The 14,917-nt window shown below is 41.7% G+C and overlaps 1 protein-coding gene across 6 annotated transcripts in view; it reads left to right on the top strand.

Annotated features, from left to right (window-relative positions):
- The window catches only part of Egf (epidermal growth factor), a 77,749-nt gene extending 76,628 nt beyond the window's left edge, over positions 1–1,121 (top strand). For 3 of the 6 annotated variants that reach the window (XM_006500990.4, XM_011240011.3, XM_011240010.3), the window contains one exon: positions 140–1,121. In XM_006500990.4, the coding sequence (XP_006501053.1) occupies positions 140–375 (236 nt within the window). In that variant the 3' untranslated portion in view covers positions 376–1,121. The remainder of the gene's footprint in view (positions 1–139) is intronic. The other 3 variants (NM_010113.4, NM_001329594.1, NM_001310737.1) reach the window with 1 other exon arrangement.
- The last annotated feature ends 13,796 nt before the right edge of the window (positions 1,122–14,917 follow it).

Genomic DNA, 14,917 nt, shown 5'->3' with positions numbered 1-14,917 from the left:
ACAAGGATGTCTTTGTGAACAATGAAATCTCCTCCTCTCCTTCATCTCTTCTTCATATCTATTCCGCCCCTCCTCTCCCTTTATCTTCTCTTTCCCCTTCATTCTTCTCTCTTGTCCCCCACCCATCTTCTTTGAACAGGGTCAGTGCATCTGACTTCATGGAGACAGAAGCCCCACATAGATGGAATGGGCACAGGGCAAAGCTGCTGGATTCCACCATCAAGTGACAGAGGACCCCAGGAAATAGAGGGAAACTCCCACCTACCCTCCTACAGACCTGTGGGGCCGGAGAAGCTGCATTCTCTCCAGTCAGCTAATGGATCGTGTCACGAAAGGGCTCCAGACCTGCCACGGCAGACAGAGCCAGTTCAGTAGAAACTGGGAGTAGACAGAAGGTACAGAAGGGAAAATAACAAACCAGGCTGATGATGGTAGAATGCTACAGACTTGGTACTCCAGTTTCCACGGCTAATCACTGCTCGCTCAGGGTCCTGAAGATAGCTGCACAGCTGCAGAGCTGCACAGCGGGATAGCTGCGACTTTTGCTTCTTGCTTTAAGCAGTTCCACTGAAGATACTCAAAAGAGAAGTGGAGAAAATCATTAGAAACCAAAGTCAAGACATTCATATATAAGCTGTGTCTTCTTCACTGGACGGTTTGCCTCTTTTCCTTTTGCCTCAGAAGGAGTGGGTTAAAGCAGGTGACCCCATGCTCTGTCAACCCCTGAATAAATGATGTGATCTACATAGAAGTCTTAGCTCACTCTCAGGAACGCTTGGAACACTATAACTTTTGCTATGATATACTGCCAAGTGTGGCCCATGCTCATAATTGTGCTTTCTGAATTGTGATAAATTAGTGAAAAAACTGTAACTTAGAATCTGATTTATTCAGGATTAGATCATCTTTTTATACTATAAAAATCTTCGAATGAAAATATTTAACTTTAAAAACATTACCTTAATCATTGTCTTTTCTTCTTGAAGTCTTTCCCAGTGAAAACGCTCAATTCTGCTGTTTCCATAGAATTTTTAATTTATTTTAAGACATGAGATTGTAAACAAATTGCTTGATTTATTTTATCCTAATTATTTAAATAAAATCACCCTAAAGCATCAGCATTTTATTACAGTTTGATGACGTTTGTTATCGTTTGAGCCAAGTATTTCACTGTAAAGAAGATTGAACTAACTGTGATTCTAATGGTGCATCTTCAAGGCGTGGCTAACACAGAAGATTCGGGGTATACACACTATGTCCCAGGCAGTCCGGGGCTTCAGGCTGTGCAGGCCAGGCATTAACTCCTGCCCCTGTTTATCTTTACCACTCATTTATTCCCGAGTCTTAGGATGTGGGTTACGTAATCAGAATAATAAGGCCTGGGCACCCATGTTCTCAACGTGGACATGTGTGGGCATTTGAGGGCAGGGTGACTTCAGGCTTGAGGGCCTTACCCAGTTCTTCAGTGACACTTTCTTCCAATTTTTTTTTTTTTCTGAATTTAGTTTTGCTTCAGTGGACAATGGATAGCCTGAAAGCTCATAAGACCTGTTTTTTATTTCTGATAAGTAAACCGACCCCAGAAAAATAAGTCATCCTTTCTGAAGCCTTCACAAATTGGCTTCCATTTGTGTCCATTGAATGTACCTCTTTTAGCATCTCAAGATAGCCAATGGACTATGAGCCCACAGTCCCTCAAAATATATATCTGTGTTTGAACCAGAAAACCCTCACTTCCTTTGAGCTTTGCACTAATGAGGAAACCTTAGAAATAGGAACCCCTGTGAATGCTTATTCAGGCCACACCAGCAGCCTCTGGTCTGCTGGGTGGTCTTCAGGTCAGTCTGCCACCCTGGAGATGTGCCTTCCCTCCTTCTGTCTTCATCTCTCAAAGAGGCATGTGTTCATTTGTTTGAAAATACACATGTAAAAGCATTTCCGTCTAAGGTCTTTGATTGATATCTTTCCGAGACTACATTTAATTTTCTAACTCTCATGGTCTTGATGTACCTGGTACCGGATGGGAGAGTCTCTGTTGTCACCTACCCCATGTGGAAGGAACACTCTGCCCTCTGCGGCACTTAGCAAGATTTTAGAATCCAAGTTTTGCCTGGATATAAAGTGCCCTGTTCACACAAGTATATGATCACTGTATGGCCATTGAGAATGTTACAGCACCACCAAGTGTCATCTATAAGAACCCTTCACATACCCGCCCCAAAACGACTAAGCAAAACTAGTTGACCAGGAGAATTAAAAACTCATTTAGCAAAATGAGTTTTGTGCTTTGTCGTGTTTCTTTTATGTCTTTACAAGAATTCTCTTCTGTGCAGCTCCAAGCTCTTTCGTCCAGGCCCGCCCGAAGTGGAACTCTTCCTATTAGAACACTGGCAGAGTTTTCACAGCTAGAGGCCCTATGGTGGCAACCAGGAAAACAGCAGGCTTCCCACTCTAGTAGTGGTGTACAGGGTCAGGTAAAAGCTCTCATCCTACATGCTATGTCCGCAGCTGGTCACTGAGAAGGGCGCGGGCGCAGGCACAATTGCTCCCCTACTCTGCCTCACAGTGACTGCTGCCAGGCTGTCGATCACCCCCAACGACTTTGAAATTTTTCATTGATTCTTGGTGAATTTCACATCATGCACCCCAATACCACTCATCTCCCCACCTTTTTTGTATCTGCCCTCTGCCCTGGCAACCTCCATAAACAAACAAACAAACAAACAAAATCTCGGGGCTAGAGAGATGGCTCAGTGGTTAAGAGCATTGACTGCTCTTCCGGAGGTCCTGAGTTCAAATCCCAGCAACCACATGGTGGCTCACAACCATCTGTAATGAAATCGGATGCCCTCTTCTGCTGTGTCTGAAGACAGCTACAGTGTACTTACATATAATAAGTAAATTTTAAAAAATGACAAATAAAATCTCACTGTGGAAGCTGCAATGTGTTATAAAGTATATATCCTTTCGCCCAAACAGTTTAACCTGCAAATGTTCACTGACATGAGCCACTAGTCTGGTTCGAGGCCTCTGGTGTCTGCTACTCTATCAATCCTGGATCCTCACTGGGATGCGTCTCAGATATTTTGCTGTTGCCTTGTGTCATGGAGATCCCGCAGCTCTGGATCCACAGGCTGGACCCCATCCTATACTCCAGCAGTTCATAGATGAGATAGATGCTTAGGTGAGCCAACTCAGGCTCTGGATCTGGGCCTGGGAGGAAACTAAGCTGCTCAGCCCACCCACTCTCCTGTGCCTGTGCCACCACAGTTGACTCTCACTTTGTCCAGACAAGGACCAGCTCTCCCTCTTTCATGCCCATGAGGCTGGTCCTTTTACACCTTCACAACCAGGGCCAGCCCTGCTGTGCTGCCCAGGTGAGGTTCGGCCCGCTCTCCCTAGCGCTGCATCTAGTGAGCACCCTCATGTCCTTTGCTTAACTATCTCTCCTTCTATGGATCCTATGAGAACCAGTGGGCTCAGGCCCGCCACCACACCCAGATGCATCAGCCTCCCACAAACCTACCCTGTTACATGCTACCACTGGGCGTGAGGGGCTAGCCCGTGGTTTTCCCACAGCTCTCACTTGCCCATGTCTCCCGTTGCCTCACAAGTCCTGAGAGGTGACTTTGCTCTCCTCCTCCTCCTAGACCTGACTTTCCTAATGCCTCTTGAAATTATACAGCATTTCATTTCTATAATAAATTACCTGTTATATAATATCCTCTGATTTGCTTCCTGTGTGAATCCTGGCTGATACAACTAGCATATATAACCAGTTATTCAAGATGCAGGCACCTTATATCATGCAATAGAAAAGGGGAAGTGTTCCTCACCTTGTTTTAACCTTTATTTCTTCAGTGGACTAGTACAGAATGGAAAAGGATGATTAAGAACCAAACTCAATTACAAAGGTCTACGCAAAAGCTTAGCCGTGAATCAGGCAGTGAGTTTTAAGAGCATTTCATGACCAAATGTCAATTATGTAATGAAGGAAACATCCGTTGACTATTTCAAAGTAACATGTAAATTATTCAATTATATTACAACACAAAAGAAACCATGGTACAGGCATAAGGTATTTTCAGAGACGTTCACCCTTCATGACAAAACTTCTTAGTAAAGTTGGAAAAGTGAATTTCTTGAATTCGATGAAGGGAATCGTCCAAAGCCTACAGCAAACATTTCCCTAATCCTGGGACGCCTAAGGCGTTCCCCTTAGCGCAGGACTGAGACAGGGGTGTGCCAGTCATTCATTATTTGAATTTCATATATATGTATTGTATTTACGTAATTTCCTACTTTTCTCTCTTTCTTTCAACCCCTCCTGCGCATCCCATCCCTCTTACATATTTAGCCCCTTTTTCTTATAATAAATATAGAAGTACAACCTGCTGCGTCCATTTAGTATTGAGTGTTGCTCTTATATATTTATTTGTAGGACAGACCACTTGGGATTGAACAGCCAGTGAGGAGGCTCATCCCTCTCTGTCTCTCTCTGTCTTAGCAGCCATTAGTTTCTTGTAGTGCTTCATCTAGAGGTGGGACCTTGTGGATTTCCCTATTGCTGCTGACATGCCAACTGATCGTATCACTCAGGGCTTGGTTAGGCAGCCATGTTGTTGAGATTTCAGGGGTATGCTTTTCCTGTCATTACAAAAGACACAATTTCACAAGCAGACACCCAACCCTCCTATCCCCTCTTGTCTCCATTGTGCTCGGATTAAAGGTGTGTGCCACCACGCCCGGCTTCATTGTCATTTCTATTCAAACATTGTGTTATGCATCTTAAATAGTCTTCTGACAGCACAGTAATATTCTAAAGTAGTATGACTGGATGTTTAAAATACATAAAGATTAAAAATAAAATTATTTTCCAGTGATAGAGTTGTCTGAAAAAAAAAGTACAAGATAATTCACAACTATAAACACAGCATCACTAAATCTCACCAGTCCTGATGGCTCGGCTGGTAAAGTCCGTGTTACAGTATTTCTTCCCAACCTCTGCTGCCAAGGTGATCACCAGAGCCTGATTCCCAGGACCCACACGGTGAAATGGAACTGGCTCCCCAAAAGTTGTCCTCAGCCCACCACAGACATGCTGTGGCACATGCATGTGCTTGCTCTCTCCCTTACACATACAACAGTAATGAAAATTGGAACTAGAGTAGTGACCCGTCCAGCAGGTCCAGTTATTCGAGGATCTCGAGGGGACCTCCTCCTAATAACCAAATGGGGGGTAGAGAGAGACGAGGGTCTTGTACGAATAACGACACGGAAACCGTTCTGAAGTTGTATCAAGACCCCCATGTATTGAGAAAGGTCCAAGGTTTAAATGCACAAGCAAAGGGGGAAGTACAGATACTTATCAGTGGGAGGGGTAGGGCAATACAAGCAAAAGGAGAAGTATTTATCAGTGGGAGGGGGGGCAATAGAATTGCACATTCTTAGGCAGTTACATGGGGAAGCAGGATCTTGGTGGTGTCAGGGTGTGGTCAGGAGAGCGGTGATGACCCAGGGCTGAAACATCCGGTAGTTCTCAGAATCCATGTGTCGGTGGCCCGCCTTTGACCCTCTTTTCTTCTCAGGGGGAGAGGCCCAATTCAGAGATCAGGACAATAGCGTTGCCTTAATGGCTCCCAACATCTCCCCCGTTTTAATATTTTTATAAAGGCATATTGTATAATAAATTTGTAGCCACGTTTTTAACGATCACCTAAACGTCTGTTTGCTCACCGGATGATTCTCTAAAACCACGAAGGACACAAGGACAAGTCATCTATGAGGCTTGAATTAATGGTCCCAGTCTGTTGGGTATAACCTGGGCTAGCCAAGGGAATTAGGAATGAAGCAAGCTCCGTGGGTAGAGGTAGAGGTCTGATCCCCAGTGTTTAATGTTAGGGGCCATGTACAGGATTGACTCTCAGGCCCACAGATCTTTACCCAGAGTAACCCTGACCTGCTCCTGTGCCGTTTTTTCTGGAGAAAGGTCCCTGGGGCACTCAACCTTTATGCAATCAGACATGCCTCTCAGAGACTGTCTAACAGCTTTCAGACTAATCTCTGTGCAGTACTTAGTCTTACAACTCTCACGGGCGATGGCTTCAAGTTCTAATTTTTTGATGTGTCTAGCCTTGGATGACTGTTTAGTTTTCAATGTGGCGAGAATGTGTATTACCATGTCGGAAAAGCACAGACTACGGCAATCTATAAATGATTTGTGGCATGAGACTGATGGCCGAATTTAGGGGGAGGGGAATGATCTTACTTAAGCATTTTATGGAAATTGAGTCTCTCTCCCCGAGAAGAGGGTGATGAAGCGGTATCCACGTCTGCCTCTTCTCCAGTAACCTGCTTGTTATCACCAACGTCTAGCCGATGGTAATGAACTGAAACAAATGCACTTGAAAGAGATGAATCAACTTGAGATTTAACAAATCAGGTCAATTTCTGAAATGCCCAAGGACCGAAGGAGATCAATAATAGGAATTCCAATAGGGGTCCCAAAAGGGAGGGCAACAAGGTCGAAAGCCAGGGGGAGGTTGAAAAACCAGTTTTGGTAGTCTACCTTCCCTCTAGGCCATTGTAAATACTTGTGTATGGGTGTAACTCAGCTATCTACAGTTCTAAGTATCTACTCTGGTTCCTCTTTAGGTCTTAAACTTCCTTTTTCCTAGTTGATGGTAAGTTCCTGTGTAAGGCAATGACCTAGCTTTTATTAAAGTGATAGTGTAATGCCAGAGGCAATTCTGAATGTCACTGAATAGTCAACTTTCTTCCTGAATTCTAAACCCATGGTCTGTTCAAGGACTTTCTAGGACAGTGGAACACCGGTCAAGGCTTGGCTATGTCTAAAATTTCCACCTTTCTAGCCTTAATTTTTGTTATATCCTGTCTTTTTACTAAGACTACTACTTCTAAGACATCTTTTGTCTCTAAATTTTTATCTATATAATATGTTGCTCTGACAAAGCTATGGAAATATTCCTATGCTTATCATTAACAAAATGGACAGTATGTAGCTGCTGATCTAAAGCTGTGGTAGATACCTTTTTAAAGTTTGCATTTTCAGATTTTAAAACCAAGGATCATTTTCTAACTCTAATAGGCAGCAAAACATAAGCAGGTCTCTAACAAAAACATAACAGTAGATTCCTTATCTAAATTAGGATCTACACAATTAGTTAATTGACAAGAATTACAATGAATATAAAAAGACTTGCCAAGATTGGCGATCTTAACTCTTAAAATTATCTAACAATAAGCATATAGGTAAGGTACACAAACTTTCATAGCTATAAGGAGCTGGCCTGAGTGGCCAAAAACAGTGTCTCTGACGAAAGCATCTTGTACATTCTCTGTACCAGTCTTTTTGCCTCACGAGTCAGCTTTTTTAGTTGTTTGTATTTTAAGTTGGCACCAGGTTGGTACTCCTTGTTGCAGCCCATGGTGGAGATACGAAATTTCTTTATCTGTTTGTAAGTGGATGCTCTCTGATTTCTCCTCTTTTGTGTACTCAGCACAGCTTTTTGGTCACCACTGTCAGGGCACTCACAGGTCACAGGTCAGCCTGTCACATTGGAAGCTAGCATGCTCTTGTAGCATTCTGTGGAAAAAACAGAAACATTCCCCCTTTTCCCCATATTAAGTATCTGAACAGGATCATGGCAAGTGCCAATAAGTGGATCCTTTTTATCTGCCCTAGACACTATTCTATCCAGTTTTTCCAAAACAAATATGTGATCCAAATAATGTGCACGGGGATATAATTTCTCTCCCCCCTTCTTTGTTTTTAAAGAAGGTATAGTTTTTAAAGTTTTACAATACCTTGTCTTTGAGAATTATAAAATCTCAGTAACATGTGTAACATTAAATTGTTGACAAAACATCTTTTGGAGGTTTTGAAAATAAAAATTTTGAAGCAAATAAATTTTTCTTTTTTAGATTTTCTGTAACTAAAATCCTAAATATTAAAAATATGTTGCCTCTAAGTCTTATGGAGCAACAATTACTTTTCAGAACTTTAAACTTCTCTTTGGAGGCATTAGCTAATAGAATACTTTTTTTTTTTTCACTTAGGAAACAATATACACTGAAAGATTTAAACTTTGTTTCTTGTATTGAAGCAGACAATAAAAATTTCATACATATTGTAAAGCTATGTTAGCCATACCTACAAGCAAAATTATCTAGTGATCACCAGTTCACTAAAAGTAAAACTCTTTGAATTTAAGCATTATTTTAAACATTTGAATAGATCTGTAACAAAGCTAAAAAGAACTTTTCTTGAACACAGGGAAAAACTTTCTTAGGCACTGTTTGCTAAATAAAAGAAGGCCACAATCTTCTCTGGGCTACATTAACTTAAACGTAGAATATTTTTAAATCTGAGCATCTTGGCCCTCCTGTAATAAGGACCAGTTTTAGAGGGACAATTTAACTGTCTATGCCTCTAATTTTTGATACTCTTTCTTAAGGATGATTACTCTTATAATTATCTTAATTACAATATACAGGTGAATTAAAGATCTTAAATTTGTAATCAAACTGCAAGCTGCAGTCAATGGAACACTAGCAATTTTAACCATAATTTTTAAGTTTTCGTTGTAATATTAGAATGTATCTATAACTTTTGGAAAGCAAGACCCAATTTTAAACAATATATTTTTTTTTAAATCAATACTAGAAACATCACTATCACGTTACGAAGTTTGGCTGCTAATTTATGAATGCATGACAGTGTAAATTTTAATGTTCTATTAAAGAGACATTGTTTTAAAATCTTATCTCTATAAGTCTATTTTTTAGGATAAGAATTACACAAAATTTTATCTCAATTTAGAAGTATCTTTAGAGGACTAGTTTTCTGGTCTGTTTTATGCCAGGTGTTTTTGTTTGAAAATGACTCTAGCCTTGAGTTATTACTTAAGCTAACTTTGTAACCAGTGTTATACCTTTTTAATCATACCCAAATAACTTATAAGCCAATTCTCTATGACCAAGATATGCAGATCATATTTATACCTTTAAGACCAATCAAAAACCAAATGAAGTGGCTTCACGAATCCTATAAATTTAGATCAATTAAAGACTTTTACTTTTTTATAGCTATACTTATAAGATAAAAACACACTTTGTCATTTGCTAAACACAATAATCACAAAATTGCAGAGAATTTTTTAGGAAAAAATAACTATCAGCTTATTTGCCTTAGAACTAAGAGGTTGTAGATTCTAAGTTTTTCAGCAGGACCTCTCCTGCTGTGCTTGATTTTGGCTAAAGGGAAGGGCCTCTCAGCCTCAGTTGTGCAAACTGAGAGTGATTCAGCAGGTAAAGTTTTAACCATTTTTTTTTTCTTTTCTTTTTAACATGAAACATAAAACAGCCAGTCATTCAGACAATGAAACAATCATTTAGACAACGAAACAGAAAACATACATGAATTGACACGTGATTGGTGCACCAACCAGACAATAGAAAGAGGGTAGAGAGCTTCTCCTGTAGGGGCCAGAGAGAATAAAACAGGGTGTCCCCCGATTTCTCTCTGTCCCTGGGAGAGTTTTAAAATCCATTTCTCTATTTTTTTCTTTCCTTTCCTGCTTGTAAGAGGCAGCTTGTCAAACCAAGATTAAAATCCAAAATTTTCTAACAGCTTCTGGCAAGCATCTAAAACTTTTAATTTATTTAATCTGAGGGCGAATTTGAGAAAACACACAATCTCTATACGCTAAATGTCTCAAATAGCCTAAAAGTTTACCATGCTAAATATTTTTTGAAGTCATTATTAGTCCACACTTAGTTAAATATTTTATAGCATCTGTAAAAACGCTCTCTATTTTCTGCAACCAACAAAAACACCATTGACAAAATGAATTATATATGTTTTAGGAAATGATTTTTTAACTTCCAATAAAACCTAATCTATGAATTTTTTGACCTTTACAAAGTCTCTTTAAAACCCATTTTTATTTACTCTAAACATGTTATTGCAAATCTCTAGCAAGGGCCTCGAAGCATGCCTGGGCCCAACACACAACTTCTTACCCCAGAGAGTTCTGTCAAGGTAAGCTGAACTGACTCAAGGGGAAGCTGCCTAGCGTCTGAAAGCAGGGTAAAATTTTCAAATAAGGCTATGCCCTCATAAAAGGGCGGGGAAGCAGAAAAGCACATCCAACAATCTTCAGATTCTGACGCATTATCTCTTTGTGTCTTATACAACAAGGCTAAAGCAGAAGCATTCAATATTGACCACAGTAAATCAGTGGAAGAGGGGGGCCTCCCCGCAGGGAGAGTGGGCTGAAACAGGGTCGTAGCACACCCTGGGGCAGGAACAGGGGGGCGGGTGTCTGGAAGTCCTATGGATCCTTTATGATTGTTAGAAGCGGAACCTTAAAAGTCAGGCCATTGTCATAGTTATCTTGATACAATCTTAGGCCCCAGGTGAGAGGGTGAGAACTTTTTCAAGCCTCTAAGTTCCTCCTCTTAGCAGTAAATTTTATGATCAGTGGATTACACCATCCCTTAGTGGGCTGTAAGGGCCAGGCTGCAGGCCAATGTGTTGAGGGAATTACTGTCACATCTGCCCCGGTATCCAGGAGCCCTTGAAACTGTCCTCTAGAAACAAAGTCGGCATGGACCATGAATCAGTTATTTTCTGTGCCCAGTAGACTTCTGAGGATCCCAGGGAGGATGGTCCTTGCTCCTCTTTCAAATAAGGGAAATGGCTGAATAGTGGGGGTGGTAAGGCTTGGGCTATGCGCTCTCTAGCCCTAAGGGTAAGTTGTCCCTGCATGGCGGAGACTAAGATTTTTATCTCCCCATGGTAGTCGGTGTTAACCACTGTAGGAGTCACCATTAGGCCTTGTAAAGGTCTGGACACTCGGCCGATGATGAGAAAAAACATCTTTTGGGGAGGGGGCCCAAATTTACCTGTGTTAACTGCTGTTAATTGAGGCATATAATAATCAGGGGTGCCCCAGGCGGCATCTGCACCCAATGTGAGGACACAGATGTCTACTTCTAACTTGGGCCAATGGGGCTCGGCACCAATCTTGGAGCTGGAGTTAGAGCAGCCCCAATGGCCAGGTTAATAGACTTAGAAACTTGTTGAGAAAACACATCTACCTCATTACAAAGCTTGATCATACCATTTATATCTAAACTTTTGGTTTTACCTCTCAGGGCAGCCCTACATGCTGAATTGGCGTTTTCAAGAGCAAGTTGTCGAACTAACAGACCCTCACTTTCCTCAGGTCCCAAAATTCTCTCAGCTGCTTCCTGCAATCTGGCAACGAACTGAGCATAGGACTCTTGGGGCCCTTGTATAATCTTGGTTAGGGGCATAGTTAGTGCCCTTGTTGTAGGGACAGCGCGCCAAGCTCTCAGGGCTGCTTGTGCTGTCTGGGCGAGGACAACAGGGGAGAGCCCTAATTGTTTTATGTCTGCAGCGAAATTGCCTTAACCACAGATTTTATCAGCAGTCCAGGTGGCTGTCTTCCACAAACTCTGACTTTCAAGTTAAATATTGGCCTCTAGTGAGGACAGACTGAATAACTTTATTTCATTTATTGGGTACCAAGTAGCCTTCTGCTAAACCTTCCAATAGAGATACTGTGCGCCGGCAGCTTAGTTTTGCTTTTGTGAGATGGCGATTGGGAGTTTTCTAAAAAAATCCTCAGTAAGGGCTAAGAGGCAAGCACCTTCTCCGTCCACTTCTGCCTGTTTAAGGAGATCTCTGATGATTCCCCAATTGCTAAAAAGGACTTAGGGGCATCTTCTCCTTGTTTTATCAAAGCATTAACATCTTTGCCTACTTTATTCTAAGTTTCAGAACCATTTAATACCAGCCATGGACATCTCTTGTCCACAAAACAAAAATATATTATTAAATTCCCCTTTTTTTAAAAAAACTCTTATCCCTCTCTCCTTAAGAGAACCCTTTATCTCTTCACTAAATGCCCCATGGTTAATGGGACAACAACTGAATGCCTAGGCTTACCTCCCGACGTCCGTACTCGACACTCGAGTGAAGTGTCGGTGGACTGTCCCACTGTTTCTCTGTCTGCGCGGTACCTCTTTAATCCTTAATCCGTTGTCCGGAGGGCAGTCGTACCTCGTGCTCCACGTCGGGCGCCACTTGACCCGTCCAGCAGGTCCAGTTATTTGAGGATCTCGAGGGGACCTCCTCCTAATAACCAAATGGGGGGTAGAGAGAGACGAGGGTCTTGTACGAATAACGACACGGAAACCGTTCTGAAGTTGTATCAAGACCCCCATGTATTGAGAAAGGTCCAAGGTTTAAATGCACAAGCAAAGGGGGAAGTACAGATACTTATCAGTGGGAGGGGTAGGGCAATACAAGCAAAAGGAGAAGTATTTATCAGTGGGAGGGGGGGGCAATAGAATTGCACATTCTTAGGCAGTTACATGGGGAAGCAGGATCTTGGTGGTGTCAGGGTGTGGTCAGGAGAGCAGTGATGACCCAGGGCTGAAACATCCCGTAGTTCTCGGAATCCATGTGTCGGTGGCCCGCCTTTGACCCTCTTTTCTTCTCAGGGGGAGAGGCCCAATTCAGAGATCAGGACAATAGCGTTGCCTTAATGGCTCCCAACAGAGTAGCACATTAACTACACTGAATTCTATATTCAGCAAAGCATTGCTCAGGAGGAAAGGTTACATAGAAAAAAATCGGAAGAATTGGAAATAAGAACACCTTCACTGTCTTAGTTAGGGTTGCATTGCTGTGAAGAGACACCATGACCAAGGCAACTCTTACGAGGACAACATTTAATGGGTGCTGGCTTACAGGTTCAGAAGTTCAGTCCATTATCATGAAGGCGGGAGCAGGGCAGTATCCAGGCAGTCATGGTACAGAAGGGGCTGAGAGTTCTACAGCTTCATCTGAAGGCTGCTAGAAGAAAACTCTTCTGCATTGAAACTTCAAGCCCACCCCCACAGTGACACACCTACACCAACAAGGCCACACCTACTCCAGCAAGGCCACACCTCCAAATAGTGCCACTCCCTGGGGCAAGCATATTCAAACCACCACATTCGCTAATGAAATATCGAAGAGAACTATTTAGCTTAGAAGTTCATTTCAGACAGAATAGTGAAAGTATAACAAAAACTGAACAAATGGTTAATGTGTGGAAATTGTAAATGCATGTAAAGTGACATAAAAATGTGAATTTTCGTCTGTGTGAAAAAGAACTAAATAGGAAGATGTTATTTATCAGTTGCCAGAGATTCTTACAGAGCAGAAGTAACTCAGTACTGTATTACTTAAGAAGAAATAGATCAATAGAAAGCTCTGCCCCTAGGCCAGTGAAAGCGAGTGGGGAGGGAAGGACTCTTAGTTACTAAATGCCACCAAGAAAACTGGTTATCCAATCAGAAACAAAAGGAAAGACATCCCTGCCTTCTATTATACACACATACACATCTAAAATAGAGTGTAAACTTAAGTTTTTAAGGCAAAAATCATCAAACATTGAGGAGAAAAAGTTTATTGTAGTACATTTTAGTAACCTTGGATGTCTTTTTTTTTTTTTTTCTTCCTTTTTTTGTAACTCACTGAATTAAATTACGGCTGCTTTTGTGAGTATGATTCATCTCCTGGAGAGGGGCAACTTCTCAGTTGCTACTGCGCATGCTCTCTCAGTGAGGGCGGGGCTATTGTGCAGGTAACCACCCCTGTGCTGAGTTTGCAAGAGCCACATCCAGAGGACACCACACTGGGCTCACATGTGTTCTCCTTGACCTCCAGCTCTTACATTCTTTATACCCTCTCCTGGATGTTTTCTAAGCTTTCCAGGCAGTAGACACTGTCCCTGTTTTTACTAAGCACCCCACAGTTATTTATTTTCTACACTTTGACCAATCATGGAGCAAGAAGGAGCAAGAAGAGAGTAGCACTGATCCTTGGGTGTAAGCATTTAGACGGCAGTTTGACACTATGGTTTTGTTGTTGCTTATTTTATTTGTTTGTTTTTGACAGTCTTATTGTGTGACCCTGACTGGCCTGGAACTCACTATATAGGCCAGGTTAGGCTAAATTTATGATCGTCTTGCATCTGCCCCCGAGTGCTGAGATTTTAGGCATATACCACCATACTTGGCTCAAGGAATGGTTTCTTAATCAAGACTCAGAAGAGCAATATAGCAACATGCCACTGAAGTTAGTAGTTCATCTAAGGAATGCCATGAGGATGGGAAAATATAAGATGTAGGCTTTTAAATGAAATTTCAATATGTTTGACCAACACCAGCATAAGCACTACACATAAGCACTACACAGTCAGTAAGAAACAATGAAATGGAAAAATGTGTGAAAGAGGAAACACAAATCAACGCGCGTGCGCACACACACGCACACACACACACACACACACACACACACACGAGAGAGAGAGAGAGAGAGAGAGAGAGAGAGAGAGAGAGAGAGAGAGAGAGAGAGAATGATCAGTCATGCCAGTAGTCAGTGAAAAGGAAGAGCCACAAAAATGATTCTATGTCACAGTCAGCCATTGGCAGAAATTTTGGTGACAACAAATCCAATTTCCATCAAGAATGTGGAATGATTGACGCTTTCACACACTGCTAATGGGAGTGTTAATTGCTTCAATCATTTTGGCATGATTCAGTGCAGCTAAACACTGAGAGTCTGCAGTTTGGAAATTCTACTCTTAGATAGACCTATTGGAGGAGAAATTCACTCAGCTTGTATTTCTCAGGGTGATAAAGAAAGAGTTCTTAATGGCAAAAGACTGGAAACTACTCAAATACCCACAGTCACATGAATGTAAAATTGTGATGTTTTATTATGGAATACTGTAAGGTGGTTAAAATACGTAAATTAGAGCTGTAAAAATGAACAGGAGTGTTTGCTTTGGGCTGTCTTAAGTTATTTTTCTAT

The sequence above is a fragment of the Mus musculus genome, chromosome 3 (assembly GCF_000001635.26).
Source record: "Mus musculus strain C57BL/6J chromosome 3, GRCm38.p6 C57BL/6J".
In the NCBI taxonomy this organism is placed as follows: Eukaryota; Metazoa; Chordata; class Mammalia; order Rodentia; family Muridae; genus Mus; species Mus musculus.
Note: the sequence above shows the minus strand (reverse complement) of the source record. Positions and strands in the feature narration are given on the sequence as shown.